This window comes from Pelodiscus sinensis, chromosome 4 (assembly GCF_049634645.1).
Source record: "Pelodiscus sinensis isolate JC-2024 chromosome 4, ASM4963464v1, whole genome shotgun sequence".
In the NCBI taxonomy this organism is placed as follows: Eukaryota; Metazoa; Chordata; order Testudines; family Trionychidae; genus Pelodiscus; species Pelodiscus sinensis.
Window position 1 is genome coordinate 23,926,204 of NC_134714.1, and position 27,946 is coordinate 23,954,149.

A 27,946-nucleotide genomic window follows, 5' to 3' on the forward strand; every position below is an offset into this window, starting at 1 on the left:
CAGCTTCCTCTTATAAATTAAAGCAAGGTAAGGGTTTGGCTGTGCCAGGACAATGGGATGTGCCCAAAATATAATTAATTCTCATAAAATGGAAAGGGAGGGATATGCTAGCAGCCACAGTTATATTGCAGAATAACCACCGGGGGACAAGTGCACAGTAAGAGAGAGGCCAGCTGGAAATCAGGCTCTGCATGGTGCCAGATACTACACATTGGTAAGGTTCCCATGCTGATGAGCTGCCGGCCAGTCAGCATGGCTCCTGATGCCCCAGCAAGCTGCCAGCCAACCAGCTCAGTCCCCGACACCTGGCCTGACCCAGAGTCCCTCCACACAACCAACCTCCTGCACCCCCAAGCCTCTGCCTTAAGAACCTATCTCCTCCCAACCCTGCCCTGACTCCTGCACACACCACTCCATCCTGAGCCCCTCCTCACCCCCCAATTCTGATTCCAGCAGCCCTCACACTCTCAGGTCCCAACCCCCTGCCCTGACTCCTGCACCCAACTGCCCTGAGGCCTCCCCTCCCCCAACTAAAGACCCAAGCAATGCTCGGTCAGTATGCTAGTATTAAATATATTATGCCTTCCTAGAATTCACATAAAGCAGAAATTCAACATGAAGGATGTATAAAAATGTTAATATTATCTTGAGAGAAATAAATTGAGAGTTCATACTATAGCAGTTCAGACAAGCAATCATGTGTCCATGTCCCACATTCCTCACACATATACTTCCCAAATTGGACTGTAAATATTCCTTTACAAATGTAGCTATCATTTATAGAAGATTAAAGTATTCTGTACTGCCATGGGAAAAGCTCCCAACACTTCTTCCCCCTACCCTTAGTGAAACATCCTGCCCCTATCTCTAGCTTAATGTATTAGAAGTACAGTACTACAAAAGCACCACATGAAGAAACCTCCCAGACAGGAGGGGAAATCATATACTTCTAACAGTGCAGTAGTTCCACCATAAATAAGGTTGAGATGAAATTTCATTACAACAACCTCCATATTTTTTGGTCACATAGCACTTTGGCATTTTGGAATGTTTTTCTTCTCTTCTAAAATTAGGAATATCTGGACTCACACTAGGGCATTTTTTCCACCTAACTTTATGCAGTACTAGAAGATTTACCTAGTGTTTCTAGGGTTCATTGAGGGGCCTGGACCACACACTCTGACTACCAGCTTCTCCACAGGTCAGCCCACCCTGACCTAGCCCAGAGGGGGGGTAGCCCAGAGCTGGGGAGGGAGCCAAGCACCCAAGCTACCAGCTTTACCCCAAGCTGGCCTCGGGCCAGGGTGGCGGCACTGCTTCCCAGGACAGGACAAGGTGTTAGGTGCTGCTGGCCAGCAGCACCTACTGGGTGGGCTCAAAATCACTTATGTATTTTAATTAATAAATATTCATATATTGTTAATCACAAATATATATTAAATATTTAGTTCCGCGATCCTGTTACGTGAATATGTCACCTTGCTCTAACCATTCAAAAGCTATCAGAGTGGCAGGAAGCTTTTAGTTGGATTGATCAAAACAGGGATGCTGAAAAGAAAGGAACCGGGAGACTATTGTGGAACGTCGAGTTCCACTTCAAAACAAAGTAAATGGAAAATGCGAAACTACAGCGATGTATACCTGGAGTTAGTGTTTACATGGACTTGCAATGAATCTGACCATGTCCATTATGCTTACTCTGTAAGATGATGCTGTGAAATGAGAGCTTAAAACCAGCTAATCTTCAGCATCACACTGAAACAAAACATGGTGAATATATTTTTAAGACAAGAGAACTTTGTCTTTTACAAATCTTTGCTCTGACACATAACTGTCGAGGCTATTTTTGATGTGTTGAGCGATTTCAAGAGGGAGCATGATACTGACTCATCAAAATGTATGGGGATCAGGACGGATGGGACTAGTGCAATGACCAGTCAGTACACAAGAGTAGTCACTCAACTTAAAGCAGTGGCACCATTAGCTACATTCATTCACTGCAACATTCACAGGGACGCGCTAGCTGTTAAAAAAATGCCTGCTGACCTAAGGGTGGTTTTGGATGAGTTGGTGATGAAATTGAAGATCTTCAAGGCCTGTCCACTGAATTCAAGACTATCCGCAGCTTTGTGTGACGTGATGGGCAGTGATCACAGCCAACTTCTTTGCACAGAAGTTCGCTAGCTTTTGAGAGGAAAGGTTCTCTTGCACCTGTTTGAATTGTGTGATGAAGTGAGGATTTTTTTTGCTGGACCATCATTATGAGCTCTCTCATCACCTCGTTGATTTTCCTTGGCTAGCTAAATTGGCTTACTTAGCTGATATCTTCAGCTACCTAAATGGGCTTAATCTAAGTCTATAGGGAAAGTCTGTAACCATCTTCCATGTCCATAACAAAATTGGGCCTGTGGACATCTCGATTTGATCAGTCCAACTATGATTCTTTCCACAATCTGTCCAATTTTTTGGCCAGCTCAGAAATGCAACTCACAGACAATGTAAAATGAGAAATCAGAGAGCACATGCAAAACCTCAATGTACAGCTGTGTGAGTACTTTCCTGTTACTAAACACAAATAATGACTGGATCAGAAACCCATTTGTGGCCCTTGCTATCAACATATACACAAGTTTGACATCCCAAGAACAAGACAGTCTCACTGAACTATCATGTGACAACTCGCTAAAGCCGGTCTTCAAACAAAAGCTCCTGACTGACTTTTGGCTACAAGTTGTTACTGAGTGTCCAGAACTTACTTACAAGACTGCAAAATATTGATGCCTTTTCCAACAACTTATCTTTGTGAGACTGGATTTTCCACTCTGGTTGCATTAAAATCAAAGTACAAGAGCTGAGTGAACATGGAATCAGATCTAAGGCTGAGACCGTCATCAATCCAACCAGACATCCTCACTCTGTCATCCACAGGGCTCGCCGAGCGGCGGCGAGGCCCACTCGCCAGCCGCGTGGTTCTGCGCTCTGAGCATACGCAGATCACTCCGCACCGGCTCTTCCGGGATGTAATCTATTTGTCGAACCCTGGTCATCCACTCTACAGCACCAGCCACCTCACTAAGTAAAGTACAGGATGTCCACACAGAGATATAACGACCTTGAAGCGTTATATTTTTTTCTGTATTAATGTGAAAATGTTGAATCTTGCACAGATACCACATCGTATATCTAAGTCTCGGTCCTTATATTCTTCCATGTTTCAGACTGACACCTGTGATATTAGACAATGTGTGGAGAGAAATTGAAGATCAGTGTGATGCAGTCTGTGCTACAAATGGTGCACGCTAATATGTACCCATATGCCAAATGTATCTTAAGCATATTACTTATGAGTCGTGTACATATTCTTATGTTTGCATTATTCAATATGGAACCTCAAAGTTGTTGCACTTCAATGTGGACACCCTGTATTCTCTCTCAATACTACTATATTTGTTTAGATAACGTTATAGTACAGTTCAAATGATTATCAATAATGGAATGTATGAAAACAGCTATATTGTTTGGAGATCCATAAAATTTGAATAGATTGAAAAGGAGTCTGTATGCAAAAAGGTTAGGAGACACTGTTCCAAAATACATGTCATATACAGCCAAGTAATCTGGAATGCATTAATGCTGATTAAATGGTCTTCCTGATTTATTTCAATCTATTTCTCTTTCCTTCATCACTTTAGTCATGAAGTATAGGCCTCAAGTCCTTTTAAAAACAATTGTATTTCTGCCATTCTAAAAGCAGCATGAAATAGTCATTCTTAAAACAAAATGCACCAGGATGGAGAAATGACTGACTAAGTTATTTGCAACTAAAAGATTTACCCGGTATTGTTCGGGTCCTTAAATCAATTTTTTTTCTGCATTTAAATCACTACTCTGGGATGGAGAGGGGGGGTTTCAGTATGTAAGCTACCCCAGGGAGAGAGGATTACTCCAGCCCTCATTCATCATAGTGCTTCTCACCTGTCCCCAAGCTGCTTTCTCAATGACCGCTGCAACTCCAGCAGGCACAACCAGAGGAGGGGGGCATGACCCCTGGCTAGGGCAGGTCCAGGTTTGTTTGCCCCCTGTGCTTCCCAGCCAGCGTGAGGAATGGAGCAAACTGTACTTTCCCCTTGCTCCCTGACAATGGGGAACAGCCAGAAATACTCCTGAATGAATTTGGGGGAGAGCCCTCCTCTAATGAGCAAAGGGGTAGGAAGTTCAGAGATGGGGCAGTCCTGGATGGGGGAGAGCATGCCCCAAGCCAACATCTTTCCCCTGCCTGGTGATTCTATCTCTTTTCTGTATGGTTTTACAGATCCCTATACACGAGAGGCTTGAAATATAGCTACACACACTGCAGCGAACGTAAGGCTGCATCCACACTTCTCTCTACAGCACCGTTTCCCAAACTAGGGGCCGCGGCCCGGTACCAGGCCACAGGGAAAAAAATACCGGGCGTCAGTGTGGTTGCCGGGGTGTTCCGGCCTGCTAGAGTGCAGCGGGGCTGGCCAAGGGAGATTGGAAGGAGAAGCAGGGGAGAACTGACTGTTCAGGAGGGATTGGGGGAAGAAGGGCTGGCCAGAGGCGCAGCGGGGGAAGCGAGACTGACCCGGCCATATGTACATCTCAGGGAGATGGCCTCCCCCTACCCCACAAAGCACGAGTGAGTCCAGCCTGAGGATTCTATTGTGCCCCCCACCCTCACCCCCTGCAGTAGTTGCGAACTGGCTGGCTGGTAGACACACTCATGCAGCCTGAGCACATTTAGCAACCAGGCAGTTTGAAACTACAAACTGATACATCTAGTAATAATAAAACGTACCTAATGTTATATGTCTGGTATTTTCTCAGTTTATGTGTTTATATTTTTGGGCTGCAAAAAACAGTACTGAAAAAAAAGGGTTCCAACTAAAGTAAAAAGTTTGGGAAACCCTGGTCTAACCAGCTTTGTCTGTCTGTCTTACACTCCATTTAGCCAATCCATATTCTTTAACTTGATGGCAAGAATATTGTGAGTGACCATATCAAAAGATTTGCTAAAGCTGGCACTGGGGGCTTTGGGAGGTTCAGAAACAACTTATTTGAATATTCATCATTTGATTGATGAATATGCAAATATGCAAATGAATGTTACCGGTCCTCAAAAAGTTCGTGAATGGATTTACTGGTTCCCATGTCAGAAAGTTTGGGAACCCCTGCTCTACAGCATGCTGCACTACAGGCTGCAGTGAAAATGTTTAGCAGACAAGAGACAGCAGGAAAAAATTTTAGCAGCTTCCCACTGCTGAAGCTTTTCCCCGTGGTGTGGAAAGGCTCCAGAACACTACACAGCTAAAATCAGCAAGATAACCATATGAGCAACTACACAGAGATTCAGAGGGGTAGCCAAGTTAGTCTGCAACAGGAAAAACTAAAAAAAAACAACAACTAAAAGTCTAGTAGCACCTTAAAGACTAACAAAACACGTATATGGTATCATGAGCACAACCTACTTTTTCAGAAGACTGGAGTATTAGAAGTCCTTCGGAAGAAGTGGGTTGTGCCCACGAAAACTCATGATACCATCTACATGCTTTGTTAGACTTTTCATTGTTTTTTAACTTTTTTATTTTTACACAAAGAGTTTTGCAAGGTATATATCCTGGGGATTCAGGCATGTAGACCAGGTCTCACCATCAACACTGTTATTTATATCAGTGCAGCTGGACATGCAATATTTGTACTTTACATGCCACCATAAGTTACACACAACTTTAGACATTTTATTTTTCCTGGAGAACTTTCTCCTTCCACAGTGTTTCATACTCTGTCTAGAAAAACAAAAAAAGAGGTTTGATTTTTCCTTTTCACATGTAAATTGGACACCAGTTGAAAAATGCCCCTTGACCTTTATTCTAGCATTGATCTGAAAGGGTGATATGGATAAAGGACCCTCTATGGTCCTTACATTGGAACAGTTGTGGGCTGCTTATTCTGTGTTCCTTATTAAAGGCAGAGCGTATATCACATTCCATACATTACTTCAAAAGTAGCAAGTTCCATGTGTATATTATAGTAATAAATTCCTATTTGGAATGTAATACACAGGACAGTTTATTCATTTTTTCTTTCTTCCTATATAAACCCTAAGCATACAACATTCTTAGTTTGTGACAAAAAAATTAAGGTGGTGTGAGTATTCAAGTACACATGAACAAAAAAACAAAAACAAAACAAAAAAAGAGGAAATAATGCAAAAAGCTATCTGGCTGTGCATTCTCACCAGATACAAAGTTGAAATAATAGTCTTATGGCTATTGTAATTAGAGAAACAAAAACAACAAAAACAAACTTTCTAAACTATGCAGGATCAACCAGGGTCAATCTAATCTTCACTGCCAGGACCCCATTCTTACGGGAAGCTTTTCTGACTTCGCTAGGACAATGCAAACATATAGATGTGGCTGCACTGATCAGATTGCATGACTGAAGCATGTAAATTTAATTCTACAAATATTTACTATCCGACAAATTGTCTACTTAGTACCATGAATCCTGCCATTGAATGGCAAAGGACTGAGTCAGAATTGTTTGGATTCAAACCTGTTGTTCCAAGAAGGCTAAATGTTTCAAACTTGAAGCTCAGATTAATAAATCATCCATTCTGGCTGTCTATTCTTCATGTTACATACTCCTGTGTCTTCTTTAACAGATCTCAAATGTTCATATTCACATGACCTTTTCATAAGCACTTTATGTACTACTTAGTATTTCGCATTTCAAAGAAATGTGGCACTGTGAGAAAAATCCACGTTTTAGAACTTCAATTCACCATTTTCAATCACATACTTTTTCCAAAAATTTGCATCTGGAAAGAAAAAAAATCCTTAAGCTCTACACCACTACCTGATTTCTTATATTACAAAGTGCTCTTTCCACATGATTAGAGATTCATGGGCCTGTGACAGTGAACCCTTTATACAATTAAATCTCGGAACCCTGTAATGCCCATATTTAATCTAACTGTGCCCCCTACTGGCCTGAAAGATACATACAAGAGAGTATGTTAAAATGCTAAAGATGTTACAGATAATAGGGTTGCCACCTACCTGGTTTTTAGCTAGTTTGGATAGTATTTTTACTGTTTTGCTGATTATAACATGAAATATGATGGGGGCAAGGGAAGGACAGTTCCCATCTGTGACCTGAAGCTGGGAGCCACCCTTACCCACACACAGCCCCCCCCAGTTGCTCTCCTACCTGCATCGCCCCTAGCTACTCCCTACCTGTGCCATGAGCAGTTTTCAAACTTTCTGAGCTGTCTTTTCCCTTTGAGTTATATTTTTTGTTTGCAACTCCCGACACACACCCACACCCACACACCCACCCACCCCCCCCCCCAGACAGGCTGAGTGGCTAGGGTTGCCAGATGGAAACAAAAATACCGAACAACCCCTCCCCCCCCAAAAAAAAACCACAGGAAAAAATTTTGTTGAAGGGAAGAACAAACGGGGGGGGGGGGGGGGGGGGAGGAGAGACACACCAAACAGCATGTCCCCTTTAAGAGTGAGTACAGGCAAAGGAACAGGGGAACAGTTGAGCACTAAGACCTAAGGGAAGCATTGCTTCCGCTAGGTCTTTTGGCCAGCAGCCATTTTGTGCCGGCAGCCTTGGAGAACCAGGTAAGCATGGGGGCTGGGAGGGAAAGGGGGGGAAGGCTGGGCGCTGAGTGTTTGTAGGGTTGCCAGGTACCCGGCATTTTCGCATCCTGGCCAGGAAAAATTTCAGAAAATACCAGACATCTTAGGTGTCTGGTATTCTCTGAATTATTTTTACCGGACAGGAAGCAAAAATACAAGACTGTCCGGGTGAATACCGGACACCTGGCAACCCTATGAGTGGCCTGCTGAGATGAGTCAGGAGGTGAAGATAGCACCTCCTCCCTGGATCCCCTTATGCAGAGGTGGCCTAAGCATCACCAACCCTTGCCTCCCCCAATAAAAGTAAACTTATATTTATGCCTCAGCCCTCCCCCCCAAGGCAAGAGCCCAAAGTTCTCCCCCAGCGCCTCCTACCCTGCTGGGCCCTGGAATTTTTATAGCACGTTGAGGAGGGCAGGCCCCAACAAGAAAAAGGTTGAGAAACCCTGCTCTACAGTTCACACCTTGGTCGTCTGAGACAGAAGCATCATATTAGGATAAGAAAAATGATAAAGCAAAATAATATGGTGCAACACTAGTACAGTGGCATGTATGTGTGTAAAACATCTCAATCGTTTTAGTCATAATTTGCTATAGTTGACACTAAGAGACTTTTTGTTGGTTGGAGTGTGATCTGTTTCTGGTGATAAGTGGTAGTCAGTACCCAGATTTTCAACACCTCAGAGGTGGTAATCTTAAGCACTATTAAAAACCTACATTTACTTTTGAGAAATAAAATGAAATACTTTTTAGTTAATTTTTAATAATAAACTATACTTTATGGCTAACAGATTTTTTTAAATTTAATATCTAAAATATTTCAGAAGTCTCACGCAGCTGGAGGACTTTTCTTAATATTACATTTGAGAATTATTCTATAATGAACATTTTAATTTTCTTCTTTAGGCAGGTTTATTTTAAATATTTATAGCCTCCCATAGAGTCTTAATTTTATTTTGCATTTGTTACTGAAGAGTTACTAAGAACAGCATTTTTGCCATTATTGGTCATTAAATAGGTTGTACATGGTGGCCCCAATTCAGGAAGGCTTGATATTACATGATTAAGTCCGTCCCTATTCAGGAAAGTGCAACGCAGTCTCTCAACAGGCAGAATACCACATGAGCTAAAAGCTGGCTGCCTAAGGCTGTAGAGCAGATTCACTATTCTCTCTGTAAGTGGCCTCGAAGCCACTTGGTGGGACAGTGCACCACATCCAGGAGATCTGTGGGTTACAAAAGCACTTTTGCACATATATAGCTTTATTTTTAAAAAATGTTTAAATATGTTAATATTCTGTTCGACATACTAATTTAATGTCTGCCAAATTATCATTTTGATAATATACAGACTGGAATTTTTGAAGGTGCTGGAGAGCATGTAGACATCAATTGGATGTGGGCACCCAACTCCCTTAAACTCATTTGAAAATTGCAGCTTAGTGATTTCAGATCTCTAGGGGAAAGATTATTCTAGATTTTGTTTGTTTTCTCCATCTCCAAAACTTTCACCTTTCTTACTGATCAAGACAAGATGGATAACACTGTTTAAAACAAAAAGACTTTGTCCCTAATTTCTCATGAATTCATCTGCTTTCAGCTTCCTGCTACTAGTTTGTTATGCCTTTCTCCTCTAAACTGAAAAGCCCTTCAACACTCAGGATTTTCTCCCCATGAAAGTTCCCAACAAAATATCCTTCATGTGTGGCAGAGGTGTGCATTTTATTTGTTTTATAACCAAAAATAGGCATGCGAAAGGCAGATATTAAGTATGTTTTAAAAATAACCAGACAGCTCATGGCAAGTAAGGTTCTCTTCAGTCCTGAAAGTCAACCTACCTAGAAGGAAAACTCTGATTTCAAACCTCCATCTTTTGGTCAAAGGAAGCCTGACACTGGGCATCAGTAACACCAGTACCACCTGTAAACGGTCTACCAGATCCACCACAACAATGTGGGAAAACAGTGGGCATGTACTTAGTTAAACAGGGGAAAGGCCCTCTCACTGTTGTGCTCATCAGATATACCAACTGATACATTATAATTTCTATAGAACAAGATGACTATGTTGGTGCAAGCAGTTTCATATTTTTGGAGAGTTGCCAAAGGGTTGCCAAAGTACATACCGACTGTAAGAAAAGGTGAGAATAAGAAAGGAAAGGTGTTTCTTCTCTGCTTGCCTCAGGAGCAGAGGGCTCTATAGGACTTTAAGGGTGATGCTCTACAGCTGGGTTGGGCAAAAGCCTCTCAGCAGGCCACATCCAGCCCACCTAGGGCTTGGATCCAGCCTGCAAGGCAGTTCCAGGCCCTGCCTCCAGTGCATTGCCTTGGAGCAGGAGAAGAGCAAAAGCCCTTCTAACTGCTTCTATTTAAAGGGCTCGCGTCTTCCTCACGCCTTGCCTACAAGCCGTGGGGAGGCGCAAGCCCTTTAAATAGAAACTGCTGAAAGGGCTTGCATCTTTTTCTCCCTAGCAACGGGCAAGAGGTGCGGGGAGCTGTAAACCCTTTTATGTGCTTCTATTTAAAGAGATTGTGCCTTCCCCAGGCCTGTCACGCAGTGTTACCTAGCAGCCACAGGGAACACAACAGCCCTTTAAATAGAAACATATTAAAGGAATCACACATCTCCGGCAACACGCTAGAGGTGCTGGGAGCTCTTTCAGCTGTTTCTATTTAAAGGGCTCTCGTGTTCCCTGCAGCTAGGCAACCTATATCTGCCTCAGCATTTTAAAAAACCCTATGTGTATTCTAGAGAATATTGCAAAAATCATACAAATGGCTATACTGGGCCAGACTAAAGGTCCATTTAGCCCAGTAGCTAACTTCTGAAAGTAGATAATGCCAGGGAATGAACAGAACAGGTAATCATCAAATGATCCATCCCCGCTGTCACCCATTCCCAGCTTCTAATAAATCATCCTTTATTTACATGAGGATTTAGATGTATACTTCTATCACAAATATATATATATATTGAAAATTACAATAAAAAAATTTAAAGAATCAAAATATAAAGGGTGACAGAATTCATACAAAATCTTTTTCCTATTTCATACCAAGAGTTTCTGCTGTATATTTGGCTTCTTCAATTTAAAAAAAATGATAGTGTGTAATACAGAAGCATTGTTTTGTAAATTCTAATAAAATCAATAGCAAGTCCTAAAAAGCACCATTATCATAGTCTCTAGACTCTTAAAACAGTTATGTTCAATAACTGAATTGCTTTAGAAATATGGATTCTAAATCCTCTCCGCATGCTTTATTTTAGTACTGTAGTTCTCAAACTTCAGCAAAAGAAGGGCCCCCATTTTGATTTTTAAATTTTCAGGGACCCCCCTCCCACAGCCCTTCTGAGGCCCCACCCCTGCTCTGCCACTTTTCCCAGGCCCTGACCCCCAGCCAGTGTCCCTAACTACACAGGGCCAGCCAGAGACCCCAACCCCAGCAGGCAGCCCAGACTCCCATGCAGGCCCAATGGCCTTTAGCACACAGTTAGGACACATGCAGCCCACAGATTGAGAACCACTGATCTAGACCATCCCTGACAGATGACTGGAGGTTTGTAAGAGCAGATTAGACAATAAGATTCCACAGCCTCCCTGCGATCCTTCATTACTACTGGAAAAACTGGACTGTGTGCATGAGAGGGCTTGCAGTATCAAGCTTAGAATAGGGTCTGGTCCTGCAAAGGATCTGGTCTAGGTCTTGGTAGGCAGTACACACACGAGATCAAGTATCAGATTCAGGAAGACAAAGAAGCTGAATGGGGCATTCAGAAAGTATTAACCATTCCCAACTATTTTACTAAGTGTAAACCATTCCACTATTTAAGTACATTACCTTGAAAGTTTTATCCATAGAAGCTGAGAGAAGCATATGGCTCCATCCTTGTACAGGACACCACTGGATTTTATTAACTGGACCGCTGTGTTTGGACATTTGAAATACCCGGTTTCTTGGGATTTCAGTTGATTTATACTTAGACCCTAAATATGGCTTAATAAATTCAGAAACCTTTGTGGAAATTTGCTCTTCTGGTATACCAGCTTTAGTTGCACAACTCTCTCTCTGTTCTTCAGATTCTTTTTTTTCATACACTTGAGAAGTTGTTTCTTGTCTAAGTCTTTTGGGGACATAGGGTCTAATTCCCTTTATGGTAACAAACTTGTCCTGATTTACTCTCTTCTGAGAGCAACTGCCATTTCCTGAAAACTTGTTAGCTTGATTAGAATAGTCTTTCCAAGGATAAATGTCTGACAAATCCATCTTATTAGTCTGTATCTGATATGCAGGGGAACCTTCACAAACAATACTTCTGCCAGTACTGTCAATACACTCAACAGCCTGCATTTTGTGTGTAGGTTTTGTGTTCAAGCCACCAGATGCAAAATGCTGAACAGGATTCATAGCAGAATTTTCAAGTCCAACTTCTGGGCTAGAAAGATTTTCATTTTCAGCCTCTCCAGTCTCCGTGTCAGAATCTGAATCATCATAAGCAACTAATGATGAATTCATTCTGGTCCAATATGCAAAATGCAATAATCTCTGTGCTGAAATCTTCCAAAATGATGGATATCTGCAATTAAAGGAATTAATAATTCAGACTATAAAATATTTAAGGTTGTAATCACTTAACATTTTTTGCAAATATAAATAACTATGCACTTTCATGCATATTTACTCATACAATTTAATCTTTAATTCAACATACCTATACTTACACTTCCAGAGCATCTTTCATCTCAGTATCTCTAAGATCTTTGTTAATATTAGTCAGATTTTGCATAGGTAATAAGCTGCATTCCACAAAACTGATATAAAGGATTACAAGGAAAGCACAAGTTTTATCCATGCAGTTATAACAGCACACTTTAAACCTGACTTGCCATCAGGTCTATTCTAACAAGATAATAAAAAATTATGCAGTTGGTTGGGGATATATAACTGTGACAGGGTTGGCCAGACTCTGAGGCCCCCTGCTGCAAGCCTTATGGCTCTGTAACACTCTGCCCCAGAGAAGCCATAGATAAGTCCTCCAAGCCAGAGTGACTGCAGAGGTAGAAGCCAATCAATGACAAGAAATGCCCATAAAAGGAGCTGAAGGAACTGACAGCTGTCAGTGTTTTTGAGGGCCTCAAGGTATGCATAGTGATAAAAATGTAGCCGTGTTAGTCTGGGGTAGTTGAAGCAAAATGCAGGACAATGTAGCACTTTAAAGACTAACAAGATGGTTTATTAGATGATGAGCTTTCGTGGGCCAGACCCACTTCCTCAGATCAAATAGTGGAAGAAAGTAGTCACAACCATATATACCAAAGGATACAATTAAAAAAAAATGAACAAATATGAAAAGGACAAATCACATTGCAGAACAGGAGGGGGATGCGGGGGGGGGGGGGAGGGAGGAAGGAAGGTAAGTGTCTGTGAATTGATGATATTAGAGGTAGGGAGAGTGGGATGTTTGTGAGTTAATGGTATTAGAGGTGATAATTGGGGAAACTATCTTGGTAATGGGTGAGATAGTTCAAATGTTTGTTAAGTCCTTGTTGGTATGCTGACTGTTTGGCTGAGAGCAGCAGTACTGTGGACAGCTCTGTGTGAAGAGCTATTGGAGATTGCTGGACTGTGATGGGATTCTGAGACAAGATGTTGCTTCCAGGAGAGGAAGCCCCCTCTGAGTAGGGAAAGGGACATGACAGAGGGCACTGAGATGGGCACTTGTTACAGTTGTACCCGGAAGGAGTTTTTGTTTGATTCACACAATGGCGACTCAGCTGAAGGGCTGAGTCACCAAAGAGGCAACTGGAACTAAGAGATTGCAAGCACACACACTTGTCCCGATAGGGAACTTGTGAAATGTTAGTGCCACTCCATCACAGTAATTTTGTGCAGAATTACAACTACTCATACAGCCAATGTGACAGTTTTTCTTTCATCATATTGGAGTTCAAAGGATAGAAGAAAAAAGGAACCACAATAGCTAAATGGATCACAGAATGTGTTAAAAGGGCAACTGTACATGTAACCACACCGAAATAGTAAATTCAGCAACACCTTCAACTTTACATCAAAGGCTTAAGAGTCATCATAAAATTTTTAGGCATGTTGATGTCACTAGAAAACACAAGCATACATGCTTGTGCTTACTATGAGCAGAAATGTAATTTGATGGATTTTAGCCATTTATGTAATCAATAACAGAAGCTGAAATTGGCCTTGCATGCCATAATATTGGCTAAGGAGATTTATGGCAGTACTCCCACTACTGGAGGGGTGAGGAATCTTTTTTGGGTTGAGGGCCACTGCCTAACAGAAAAATCAGTCGGGGGGGAAGGGGTGGCCCACACAAGTGAGAAACCAAAAAAAAAAAAGCCACCTCACTGACAATGTTCTACAGCAGCACTGCTTCACAGGTGATTAATCAGCCCTGCCCAGTCAATGAACTGTATGCACTACACCAGTGATCCCCAATGTGGTGCCCGCGGGCACCATGGCGCCTGCCGGGCCATTTATGTGCTCCCGCGGAGCAATCTGGGCTGGCCCAGCCCCCGGGTGTGCGGCAGGAGCCAGCCCTGAGTGCATAGGTGGCCCCTGCCCCGGGGTCGCAGTACATACTGGTGCCTGCCCTGGCCCCGGGTGCGCGGCATGTGCCGGTGCCAGCCCCATGCATGCAGCGCCTGGGCGGCCCCTGCCCGGGGTCACAACACATGCAGGTGCCGGCCCTGGGCGTGCGGCGCATGCTTGGCCCCGCCTCCAAGCACATGGCCCGTGAGCGGCCCCGCCTCCAGGCACCCGGAAGCCCCAAAACGTTGGGGACCACTCCACTACACCCTGAGCCCCTGACTGGGCGGGGCTGATTAATCACCTGTGAAGCTTAGAGGGAACACTGCTCACTGAAGTGTGGCTCCTCACTGAGGAGAAAGACACTCCTCATATTCTCCTTACACACCAGAGCCTAGGGGCACCACGCTAGCAGATTTTCAGTGCTCCAGCCCTATGGTGGGGCAGCGGGAGGGCTCAAATGCAAGTACAGAACCCCACTGCTGGGAAGGAGCACTGAGCCTCGGGGGCTGAATCCAGGCAAGTCGGGGTCCGCTTCCAGCCCCTAGGGCTGAGGTTCCCTACTCTACAGTAGTCACACATACAGATTGGGAAGTGACTGGGAAGCAATACTGCAAAAAGAGACCAGTGGGGGCATCCTCACCAAAGGAGTGGCCATCTGGGGACTGGGCTCTCCATCTTGCCTCTCACTTGCCCAGGTAAGTGGCTCTGCCTACCCCAGCACCAGACCAGAGGAGGGGGAGGAAGTCCCACCTTCCCCATCTCTGCCCCCCTCAGGAGCACTACTGTGACCCCTGCAACAGCTTCCCCCAGCATTGCCAGGTTGTTTAGCACAGCTGCAGCTGGCCATCCTGTTCGGCCCCCTGGGCTGGGCCCAGGGAGCACTGGCAGGGGATCTGTATGCCCTACCACCACCCCCGGACAACAGCAGGTAAGTCTACCAGTTTGAAATAAAATGTCTTTTAGAGACGTGTATCTAGTATGAATTAAGGATGTAAAGGAGTAGTCGACTACCTGATAAGGAGGAGCTTATCAGGTAGCATTATTGAATACTCGATCACTCCCCGCCCCCACTCCCTGTACTCTTAAAGGGACAGAGAGGAACCAGCATGCAAAGACGCAGGCTCATTCTGTGGTCCCCCGCTGGGTCTCAGGACAACTCTCATGCTGCCACTCTTCATTTTTAAACGGGACATAGCAGTGGCAGCCTGTCCACTTGTCTGTCTCAGCACTTATGCATCTGAGTAGTCCATTTGAATTCAATGGGACTATTGATATGCATAAAGTCACTTGCATGCATATTTGTTTGCAGGATTGTATATATCAGCTTTGTATATATCAGCTGTTTTCAAACTTTTTTAGCTGTGCTTTCCCCACACACACCCCGTTACAATTTTGGTTGCATGCATCCCTAAATCCAGACCAAAAAAAGATATAATATCTGCCCTTCCCCTCTTAAACTTTCAGAGTGGGGGAAGGTTAATGCAACTGTCAGAGTGGAGCCAGTGCTGGGTGCAGAGAGTGTTGGGAGCAGAAAATGGCACAGCTGCCGTGAATGTTGACACTGAGCCCACCTGGTATCACCACCAAAATTCCTCTGCTCCACTCCAAGGGGGAGAACTCTGGTATAAATAGAGCAGGACTCTAATATCCCTATTTTATTCCAAGCTAGAGAGCTTTGCACTTTAGGCTGTGCCTCTATTTTACTATGAACCCCTAGCACAAACCCTTACTACTGAACAGCATCTCACTGACTCAACAGGACTCTATCCACAACTACAGGTCTGTTCTTTCAAATCCCTTTGCAGGACAGTTAGCTAAGTATTTTGCAGAAGTTTTAAAAACCAGTATAGTGATAAGTATGAAAAACATTACATTCTCCCTCTGGAGGGCAACTCACATCTTTATCTGAAGTTTATAAAACTGGGACTATTCCCTAAACAACCAAATGAATCTGTGCTACATCATGAAATTGTTAATTTAAATGGGATTCCATCTGTGCAAAGAAAAGAAGAAAAATGTGTAAAAGGCAACATGGCAGTTATCTTATCCTCCTTTTTGTTTTCTCAAGACTAAATATGCTCACTTTTCAGCATGATTACAGTGTAGCTAATTATTCCCTATTTGTAACTATATATTAGAAATGTAATGCAATATTTCAAATGTAATATTTTGTACTTGCCTTTATTAAATTTCATCTTTTTTATTTTAACCCAAGTCTTAAATTTCTCAAGGTCACGTTGAATTGTAATCCTATTCTCTAAAGCAGGGGTTCCCAAACTTTTTGACATGGGGACCAGTAAATCCATTTGCGAGCTTTCAGAGGACTGGTAACAGTAATTTGCATATTTGCATATTCATTAAGCAAATGACAAATATGCAAATATGTTGGTTTGGGTCCTCCCAAAGCCCCCACGGCCAGCTTTAGCAAAGCTTTTGATACAGCCACCCACAACATTCTTACCAGCAAGTTAAGGGAATATGGATTGGAAAAATGGACAGTAGTCCAATAAAACCCTGCACCACCACATCGTGTATTGAAAAGGGGCTCATTTATTTTCAGAAAGCTGACACCATCTTTGGAATTTTTTATCCATATTCTCATTCCGGATGGTGAATGCACCAGGTTCTCTCCATTCTGACACATTGTAGTGCCTTTAAACCTCACTGTCAGCAGTGGGGATATTTAAAAGGCACTGCTTTTAAATTTTTATTCAGGATCTGCGCGCGCCCTGAACTGTCCAGCTCCCCGCTGGCCAATTCTCCCCCCTCTCCCGCCTCCCCCACCGTCCTGGGCCAGCCCTTATGTCCCCGCAAGCCGATTCTCTCCCGATCACTCCTGGCAAGCCCTGCTGCCCCCGCCAGCCCTGTTTCCACAGGCCGGTTCCCCAGCCAGCCCCGCGATCTCCCTCAGCCAGCCTCGCTGCCCCCACCAGGCATTTTCTCCCCCACTCCCCGCGATCTCCCCTGGCCAGCCCCACTGCTCCCACCCCCCCGGCCAGTCCTGCTTCTGCCAGCCAGTTCCCCCCCCCCCAGTCAGTCCTGCTTCCGCCTGGCCGGTTCCCCCCCCCCATCTTCCCCGGGCAGCTCTACTACCCCGACCCTGCTTCCCTGCGGCCCATATCCAACTTCCCCTCCCCTCTCCACAGCCAACAATAAGAGCTCACCTGGTAACCCTCACTATGCCTCTGCCGGGAGCCTGAAACATACGGCTGCATATGCCCAGCCCGGCTGAGGGCTTGGGGAACCTGGCGCTACACGGGCAGTCTGGAAGCCCGGAACACCCTGGCAGCCATGCTGAGGCCCAGTATTTTTTTCCCCACAGCCAGGTACTGGGCCACGGCCCATAGTTTGGGAATCGCTGCTCTAAAGTACTTGCAAGCTTTATTTACTTCATCCACAATTTTATAAGCACGCTCTCCACTCCACTATTCAATTCATTAACATTTCATAGTACCAGACCCAAGAACAAGGGCAGGCAGGATTTGGCCCACCAAGCCTTTTGATCCAGCCCATGACCCGCCCCACCAAGACCCTGAGGCAGACTGTAAGCTGCAGCCAGAGGCTGCTCAAAACACCTGGCACTACAAGCCTTGGAAGAGGCGAGACACTTTACATGCAGCCCCTGCCCTGAGGGCCAGAGATTAGCCTGGGGTGGGGGCAGTGCATGAAATCTTCCACCTTTCCTGGCCCACCAAGGGGGCACAGTGCAGAGAGGCACATGGAGGAAGCCTCTAGCTATTCTGAGCACCCTGGGGGGTGCAACAGGCCAATAGCCTACCTCAGAGTCCCTGTTGGGCTGCTGGTTCAGAGCTGCCTAAGGTAAGCACCTCCTGGCTGAGCCTGCCTCTGGCACCCCTTCCCCTCCAGCTTCTCAACTCCATGCTTAAGGTCACCATCCCCACCCCAGGTCACAACTCTCTTCCAGACTCTGCCGCCCTTCCTAAACCCTTCCTCCAGGTCAAAATACATTCCTGCACCCCAATCCCATGCCCTGAACTTCTTTCTGCATCCAACCTCCATAGAAAAATGCAGCCCTTGACCATTTAAATCTTGGAGTCTCCTCCCGCATAAAAAATTACCCACCCCTGCCCAAGAAAGACTACTGCAGGTCCCAAGCAGATACATCCTCCCAATTTAATAATGGACCATAGATAACTAAGATTTTTTTCCAAACAGTACTGCAACAGTTATGCACAGGTATGTCAATAACAAGTTTTAAGAGATAACAGGTTAAACAATGTTATATTGTGTAACCAGTTAACTATTAACTGAGGATGCTCTAGCTGGCACTGCTGGGGTCTCTGCTGACAACTCTGCCTGCCATGGCTGGAGTGGGATCCTACCAGCCCACCTAAGCCATTGGGGTTAATGATAAGCCTATCCAGTTGTACAGCCCTAATTGTGTTCGCAGCATGGATTGACAAGGTACTAGTTTTAAGTTGCTAGTGCAGCTTAAATAGTTCTACAGACTTTTTCATGAGGAAAGTTTACGTATGTGTTTTTACATGAGAATTAGACGCCAAACACAGTATATGCATTGCATGTACCTGAGCATACATTACGCTGGAGAGACATGGGGCAGCATACAAACTGCACACACAAAAGGCCAATACGGCACCTAAATGGCCACCCGGGCCAACACTTAGTGTGGCTGCACGTTCTCAGCTTTGATAACCAGGCCTTTCAAAATCTCAGGGCACCGCTTGTAGCTCGTTCAAATCTCCTCCGGCCCGTCTCACCCCGGGCCACGAGAGAAAGGCCGCCGCCCACCCAGAATGGCAGCGCCAGGCCACAGGCAGAGCAACCCCTCTTTCCGGATGCTCAGGCTGGGGGCGGTGGGACTGTTTTCCGAACGTGTTTAAACGTTTCAGTTAAAGCCAAAATTCAAAAATCCCCTTCGTGTCCCTCAGCCCGCGGCGTCCAACGAGACCCGAAGGAACCGCTTCTGAAACGAGAACTACCCGGAATGCTTATGAGCGGGTGAAACCGTCCCCTCCGCAGCAACCGTCCCCTCCGCGGGCGTCAGCCTCCCAGCGCCTCAGCCCGTGGGCAGAGGAGTCCCTGGCAGCCACCCCCGGGGGCGAGCGCGCGTGCGCAGCAGCCTGGCCCTGCAGCTCCTCCTACAGAGGAGGCGCCTCCTGTGCCGGGGCGAGCCTGACCGCCACGTGACCCGCCTATGCGGGGAACCCACGTCAGTTACCTGAGAGGGAAGCGACCCCCACGAGGGCCCTTTCCCAGAAACACGCACCGCGGGGGCTAGCGGCGGGTCCGCCCCGCAAAGGCAACCGGGGGGAAACAAGGGCCGCCCTGCTAACAGCCCGGGAGCGCGCCCGGCCGCGCGTAAATCGTCCCCACGGGCCACGCCCCAGCGCTTCCCGGCCGAGCGCCGGCAATGCCGCGCTCTGTCTGTTGGGAGGAAATGCGCCCGGCTGCCCTGCGTGCGCGGGTAGCGAATGGTTCCGGCTCGGGGACGCGTTTCCGACCGGGCAGGGTTGAGCAACGCAACGCGACGCGCCGGCTCTGGGCGGGGCTGGTGCCCGGTGCTGAGGGTGACAGAGGCGCTGAGAAGAGGAGCCGGGGCCTCGCCGGGTAAGGGGGCCGGGGCTCGGCTGCGCTGCGGGGAGGCCTGCGGGCGCGCTCCGGTGTGCGGTCACCCTTGTGGGCTCATTCATCTGCATCGCCTTGGGGCCTGGGAGAGAAACGCCGCAGAGCAGCGGCCGGTGCCGGACCCCTCCCTTGGTGAGGCCCCGGGCAGGGAGGCCTGAGCGCGCTGGTCCCTGCGCTGCCGGAGCTGGCAGAGTCCGCACAGGGTGTCTGGACCTGCTCTAGCGCAGAGGTTCTCAACCTGTCCGGGCTGCTGTGCCCCTTTCGGAGTCAGATTTGTCTTGTGACCCAAGTCCCCCTCCCCCCCTTCAAGTTTCACCTGACTGAGACTCTTACAGAATCAGACACAGAAATACGGAGTGTCACCGCACCACGTCATTGAACAGGTGCTTGGTTTCTTCTGTCTGTATGGCGCTTACTGATGTGCTAGTGCTTTTGCTAGCCTGTTGTAAAATTAGGGATATAGCTATATGAGCTGATGTACCCCATGGTCGATCTCTATGTATTCCTGTGGATACATGCACCCCTAGTTGAAAACAACTGCTCTATAGCATGTTGACAGCTGTTACCCGAGGGGGTGGCTTTTTATTGGCCCAGTTTCTGCTGGTGAGGGAGACAAGCTTTTGCCATTATACCGATCTCTTTTTCTCTTTAAGCTAGAAAACTTGTCTCTTTTACCAACAGAATTTCAGCTAATAAAAGATATTGCCACATCTACCTTGTGTCTAACATTCTGGGACTGGCACAGCTGAAACAACTCTCTGCATACCCAAGTGAACAGTGCAGATCTGTTCTGAAAAGATGTGCTCAATGTGCAGTGGCAGTTAAAAAAGCTAACATTAGGAAAGGAATAGTAAGTATAAAATCTGATAATGCTTCCATAGAAATCCCTGGTACTTCAGCACCTTTCTGTGCAATTCTGATTGCTACATATAAAAAAATGCTAGCATTGGAAAAGATGCTGAAAAGGGCAGCAACTATTATTGGGTGTAAGGAACTTCTATGAGAAAAGAGATTTAAAAAGACTTACACTATTCAGCTTAGAAAATAGTTTATTAAGGGAGGATACAATAGAGGTCTCTAAAATCACAAATGGTGTGGAGAAAGCAATGAACGTGTCATTTTCCCTTCAACACAACACAAGAACTAGGGTTCACTCAATGAAATTAATAGGGAGCAGGTTTAAAACAAAAGAAAGTACTTCTTCACACCATGCAGAGTCAATTTGTGGGACTCATTGCTGTGGATGTTGTGAAGACCAAAAATGTAATGGGGTTCAAAACATAATTAAATAGGTTCATTGGCGACTATTAACAAGGGTGGTCAGAAGCAAATCCCAATAGTCCAGATATCCATAAATTTCCATCTGCCAGAAGCTGGAACCATGCGGCAGGGGATGGCTCATTTGAAATTGCCCTGTTTTGTAAATTCCCTCTGAAACATCTAGCACTGGTCACTGTCACGTTGAGCTACATAAGGATGGTCAAATAGTAGGCATCACAGAAATTTAGTAAAAGTGCTAATCAGTGGGACACAGTAATATCAGAGTACAAAATGTATAGGAATGACAGAATAGGTTGTGCCAGTGGGCAAGTAGTGCTATATGTGGGGGAGGGGGAGGAACATAGCAAAATTTTAAATGAATCGAACAATACCATAGCATTGTTATGAATAAAAATTCTATATTTTTAATAATAAGGATATAGCAGCAGGAATATGCTACCAACGATCTGACCAGGATGGTAACAGAAATTAGAGAGATTACAAAAACAGAAAACCAATAATAATGAGAGATGTTTACTATCCCCATATTGACTGGAAACTTGTCACCTCAGTTTGGGATGGAGAGAGAAAATTTCTGGGCACTATTAATGACTGCTTCTTGGAGGAGCTAGTCAAGGAATGCTCAAGGGAAATGTTAATTCTTGATTTAGTCCTAAGTGATGCACAGATTAGGCATGTTAAATATCGGTAAATTGAATAGTCAAGTAACCTCATGGATTCTTATCAGTTGACTATTCTCTAATCCCCGGGGACAGCAGAAGTGTGGGGTGCCAGGCAGGAGCTAGTCCACGAGGGGAAACAGTTTAAAAACCAGCTCCTTTTGCAGATCAGCTGCTTGTCGCCCTGTGCTGCTGCCTCTGATAGGATGGCAGCAGCTCCTGCATCCAGTGCGAACTGGAACTGAGCTGGGCTGCCTGCACGCCCAGCTCCTAAAACACTTTAAATGCAGAGTCACAGCAGGGGTAGGTCCAGGACCTGGTGCAAGCCAGGACTGAGCTGGGTTGCTGGCCAGCCTGCTAAAAAAATTTACTGGCAAGGGTTGCAGGGGAAATGTGTGTAGTCTTTGGCATTAACCTATAAGCTTTTGCTTATCAGTTAATCGACTACACTGTTACATCCCTAGCACAGATTTTGATCCAAGAAATGAATATAGGTGACCCACTCAACAATAGTGACCAAAAAGTAACTAAATGTTACATCCTTGTAGGGGGGGAACATTCCAAAGAAACTCACTACAGTAGCATTTAACATAAAAAAGGAGAACTACAGTAAAATCAGGAAGCTAGTTAAATAGAAACTAAAAGGAACAGTCATAAGAATGAAATGCCTACAAGCTTCATGGAAATATTTTTAAAACATTATCCTAGAGAGTGCAAATGATATGTAAATCCCCCCCCAAAAAATAATAAGAGGACAAAAACCCACCCCACCATAGCTAAAAATAGAGTAAAAGATGTGGTTAGACACAAAAGGACATATTTTAAAATTTGGAAGCCAAATCCTACTAAGGAAAATAAAAAGGAGCAAAAAATCAAGTAGCATGTAAAAGTATAATTAAGCAGACCTAAAAATAATTTGAAGAAAAAGTAAAAGACTCAAAAACTAAAAGCAAATATTTTTTTGAAGTACATCAGAAGCAGGAAGCCTGCCAAAGAATAATCAGGGATACTGGATGATTGAGGTATTAAAGGAGCACTCAAGGAAGACAAGGCGATTGCAGAGAAGCTAATTTAATTCTTTCCATTGGTCTTCACTGCAGATGATGTAAGAGAGACTTCCACACTTGAATCATTTATCTTAGGTGACAAATCTGAAAAAATGTCCCAGATCTGAGATGCCAATTCAGGAAGTTTTGGAACAGATTGATAAATTAAACAGTAATAAGTCAACATAACTAGATATTCTGAAGGAAATCAAATATGAAATCACAGAACTACTAACTGAGATACGTAATCTGTAACTTGAATCAGACTATGTACCAAATAACTTGGGAATAGCTAATGCAATGCCAATTTTTTCAAAAACTTTCAGGCGTTCTAGGCAATTACAAGCCAGTAAGTAGCCTTAACTTTGATAGTAGGCAAATTGGTTGAAAGTATAGGAAAGAACAAAATGATCAGACACGTGTATGAAAACAGTATATTGGGGGAAGAATTAATACAGTTTTTAAGGGAACTCTTGCCTCACCATTCTATTATAGTTTTTTGAGGGACTCAATAAACATGTGCACAACAGTGATCTAGTAAATACAGTATACTCAGAGCTTCAGAAACTTTTCACATAGTTTATCACCAAAGGCTCTTAAGCAAAATAGTTATAGGAGAGAAGGTCCCATCATGAATCAGAAACTGATTCAAAGATAGGAAATAAAGGGTAGGAATTAGGGATGTTAGTGACTAGTTGACTAACCAATAAGCAGGAGCACTATTGACTATTTGCATCTCCCCAACTGCCACTCTGCATAGGGAAGCCAGCTCACAGAGCTGCTGGGTCAGTACCTGCTCTGTGGGTCTCTTATGACTCAGCATACAAACCTCTCCCGTCCCAGCTGCCGCTCTGCATTTTACAGCACAGGAAAGCAGGTGAACAGAAATGCTGGGTCAGTCTCTGCTCCGTGGGTCTTTTAATAAGAGACTTCCCTGTGCTGTAAATAGTCAGGATGTGTACTGGGAGGGAACTGTGCTATTTAACATATTAACAGATGATCTGGGAATAAGTGTAAACAGTCAGGTGGCAAAGTTTGTAGACAATACACAATAACTCATAATAGTTACAGCCGCTTCCCGAGTTACGAACAAGTTACGAACAGCAGAAACACTTGGTCCGTAACTCCAAGTGTTCGTAACTCGGATCCCATAGAGTTACATGGTGACCGTGCTGTTCGTAAGCGTGGATTGCTGTTCATAACTCAGATCAGCATTTACGACAGCTTTGGTCGTAAGTGCGGATGGTTGTAAGTGGAGGTGGCCGTAACTCGGGAAGCGGCTGTACATCCAAACCTGGCAATGGAGAAGTTACAAAGGAATCTCACTATATTGAGTGACTAGGCTAGAAAATAGTATGTGAAATTCACTGTTGATAATTACAAAGTAATGCACATTGGAAAACATAGTCCCAGCAGCACATACAAAATGATGGGGTCTAAATTAGCTGGTACCACTTGAGATCTTGGAGTCTTTGTAGATAGTTCTTTGAAAACATCTGTTAAATGTGCAGCAGCAGTCCAAACAGTTAGTCAGGATTTATTGGCATGTAAAATCCTGGTTAATCATTTAAACATTAACTGGTTAAACATTAGGTTGGCCTAACATTTGATCAGTTAACTAACTAAAGCAGGATTCTGACTGGAGACCGTTCCAGCCCAGCTGGAGCAGCCCTTAGTCCACAAAGCTCCTGCACCCAACCCTGCCCTAGGGCTGCCTACTGGCTCCCAGCCCCCTGCTGGAGCAGCTCTGGATGTTGGGTCAGCCCCTGCCTGCAGAGCACCCGGGTACTCTGCAGACAGGAGCTGCTCTGAACAAGAGCAGCCCCTGTCCGCAGTGGGCCCCCTGCAGTGCTAGAGCAGCCCTCTGCCCATGGTAGGCAGGGAGCTGCTCCAGCCTCTATCAGTTAACCAATTAACCTTTCACATCCCTAGTTAGGAACCATTAAGAAAGGAATAAGTAAGAAGATAAAAAATATCACTTTGCCATTGTGGAAACCCATGGTACACCCAGACCTTGAATACTGCATGCAGTCCTGGTCACCACATCTCAACGATATAATAAGGAAATACTTTTCAGACAACGCAGTCAGTCTCTGGAACTCATTGCCATTCATTGTTGTGAAGGTCAAAAGTATTACTGGACAATGTAGCACTTTAAAGACTAACAAGATGGTTTATTAGATGATGAGCTTTCGTGGGCCAGACCCACTTCCTCAGATCAAATGGTGGATCTGAGGAAGTGGGTCTGGCCCACGAAAGCTCATCATCTAATAAACCATCTTGTTAGTCTTTAAAGTGCTACATTGTCCTGCATTTTGCTTCAACTACCCCAGACTAACACGGCTACATTTCTATCAAAAGTATTACTGTATTGAAAAAAATATTACATAAGTTAATGGAGGATAGATTGATCAATGGTTATTAGCCAAGCTGATCATGGTCACAATTCCATGCTTTGGGTATCACTAAGCCTCTCATTATAGAACCTAGGACTAGATGACAGGTAGATCACCCAGTAAAGTATTTGACAAAGTAAAGAAGTTATTTCTGTGTCTGTTTCATTTAAATTAAGATGGCTACATGCATTTTTCTTCTACATAGTAAAGTATCAGAACTGATTTCAGTTAGTGTTCAGTTGTAAACTTTTGAGAGAACAACCATAACATAACATATTGTTAAGAAGTATGAGCAATCTCCATTCCTGAAGTGTTCATAACTTTGAGATTCTACTTAATTGTCATAAATGTGCCATTTTACTTTAAATAAAGTGAGAAATAAATATTAAAAGGGACAAATAACAGGTTCAGGAGATAAAGAAAACAAAAAGTTTAGCTGATATATTATGAACCCAAGATATATTTTTTTTTTTTTTTTGCAAGATTGGTTGTATAGAGGGGAGAAGTAGAATACAAGTTGAGACATAAAATAAGCGAGCATAATTTAATTAGTGCTCATACATATATTTTAGAGGAACAGTGTTATGAATCAACCTGTGATTTTATTTCCTTCAGTGCAGTGCCCATCCTCTAGTTCAAAAGTCTAAATATATGGTGTAAAACTGGATTCCATTGTGCTAAGTGTCTTTAGTTTCAGAAAACTAGTGCTGAAAAAACAATCTTCAAACATATTACTTTCCATGGGTGAATTTAAATGGCATCATGTCAGATGGGTAAAGAGTTTGAACAGAAGTCTTTAAAATTATAATAAAACAAAATGTATGATCTTAGTATTTCTTTGCTGTTCTCCTTCTCCAGTCTGTTGCTGCAGCTGTTTTGAACCTGCTGGATAAAATACTTTAGATTGTGAATAAAAGGGATAATTTACACTCCTGAAAAATGGCAGATTTTCAGAACTGTGACTCTTGCATTTCAAGTCCACTTGAGCTGTTTGAAAGAGTGACTGCACAAGGAGAAAAAGTCAGATCGCTGAAAGCAGAGAAAGCATCAACGGTATTTTTGTTTCATTTGTTGAACTGTTTCCATTTTGCAGCTTATTACTCTTAGCACATTGAACAGTTTTGTGTCTTGGGATGCTATTTTAATATTCTAGTAATAAAATAATCTTTGCTTTTTTAAATATTTTGTTAAATACAGACTTTGTAATTATTATTAATATTATCTTACTCGAAATGACCAAAGTTGTTTTTTCCTGAAGAAGGAATTGGGAGTAACTAAATTTAGGGGCCAATATTCTAATTCTGCCACTGACTTGCTATGTTGCCTTCCTTAAGTCTGTTAGGCTTGTTGCATTTCAGTTTTCTTACTTTAAAATGTTGGTAGTAATACCGACCTTTCCAAATTTCGAGGCAAAGCACTATTTTATAGTAATATTTTTATAAAGTGGTTTTTTATGTCTGAACACACAGGGGCTACTCAGTCTTCTAGAAGTCATTAGGCAATTTTGTGCTAACCTAAATGGGATCAGTGTTTAGCTCTGAATGCCTTTTCCCATCATCAGTCTCTGTGCAAATAGAATTAAATTCAGTAGGTGATCTACATGGGGAATGGCAATAGGTTTTGGCTCTAAAGATTTGTTTTTCCAAGTGAAACTTTGATAAGAAATCTTAGCACATAACTGTGTGTGCATGCATGAGCTGTTACAATAACATTAAATTATATAGAACATAAAATAACTATGTGAATTGTAAAGAAGGTATTACAGTTTATCAAGGTGTACTAGCAAATTAAAGAAAGTTAAATATATCTACTACAGGAGTAATTCTAGAAAAATAATAATTTTATAGCACCTTTATCTAAGCATAACTACTGACTCAATTCTTAAATGATTTAAGCCTCACCACTTCCCTGAGAAGCAGGTAAATATCTTTGTCCCTCTTTTACATTTGGAAAAGTGGAGCACAGAGGGCCTTGATTAATTTGCCAAAGATTACACAGTAAATTCCTATTATATGCTTACAAGGAGCATTAAGAAACTGTCCTACATGCCACTTCCTTTCTTTTTAACTTGGCCACTGATCCTGCTTAACTTGAAGCACATGAATACAGGTTGGACCTCCCTGGTCTGGAACCCTCAGGACCTGTGCTGTCCCTGCTGTCTGCCCGGCTCTCAGGCGCCTCTCCTTGCAGCTCCCTGCCCTGCTGCTGGCCCCACTAATGCTGGCCTAGCATGGCTGCCCACCCACTCCCCCACGGTCTCCCGGGGTTCCTGCAGGGGACTGCTTGGCCCTTGTTGGTCTCACTGCCGCAGGTTCTTTCCCAGGGTTTCCAGATGGGGCCACCTGGCCACTACAGGCTCTGCTGCTGCCAGGGGTTCCCTAGCCGGGACCACCCAGTCACCCCACCCTACTGTTGCTGGGGATTCTAACCACCCACCTCCACCAGCCCTGCTTCAGCCAGGGGCAGATCCCAAACAAGCTGCCTGGTCTCTGGCCCCACTGCCACTGGGGGTTTCCTGGGGTTCCACCCAACCACTGGCAGCACTGTTCACACCAGGGATTCCACAGCTGGAGCGTGAGCTCCCCAGCCCCTGCCTGGCTCTGCTGACACCAGTGGCTCCCCAGCCAGACCACAGATGTTGCTAGACAGAGAGTCCCAGATTTGAGAGGATCAACCTGTAGTCCCATTGTACTCAATGCATGTGTGTAAGTTTTTGAAG

At 44.2% G+C, this 27,946-nt stretch overlaps 2 protein-coding genes across 8 annotated transcripts in view; one reads left to right on the plus strand and one right to left on the minus strand.

Annotated features, from left to right (window-relative positions):
- Positions 1-19,627, minus strand: part of WDR25 (WD repeat domain 25) — a 120,068-nt gene extending 100,441 nt beyond the window's left edge. The window contains exons 1-2 of one of the 4 annotated variants that reach the window (XM_075926566.1): positions 19,439-19,627; positions 11,515-12,250 (exon numbers count right to left, since the gene is read on the minus strand). In XM_075926566.1, the coding sequence (XP_075782681.1) occupies positions 11,515-12,189 (675 nt within the window). In that variant the 5' untranslated portion in view covers positions 12,190-12,250; positions 19,439-19,627. The other 3 variants (XM_075926567.1, XM_075926565.1, XM_075926564.1) reach the window with 3 other exon arrangements.
- Positions 19,628-19,668: 41 nt separating this feature from the next.
- Positions 19,669-27,946, plus strand: part of WARS1 (tryptophanyl-tRNA synthetase 1) — a 32,847-nt gene continuing 24,569 nt past the window's right edge. Inside the window, exons 1-3 of one of the 4 annotated variants that reach the window (XM_006123786.4) lie at positions 19,670-19,827; positions 20,527-20,695; positions 26,086-26,280. In XM_006123786.4, coding sequence (XP_006123848.1) covers positions 26,167-26,280 — 114 coding nt within the window. In that variant the 5' untranslated portion in view covers positions 19,670-19,827; positions 20,527-20,695; positions 26,086-26,166. The other 3 variants (XM_006123785.4, XM_006123788.4, XM_006123787.4) reach the window with 3 other exon arrangements.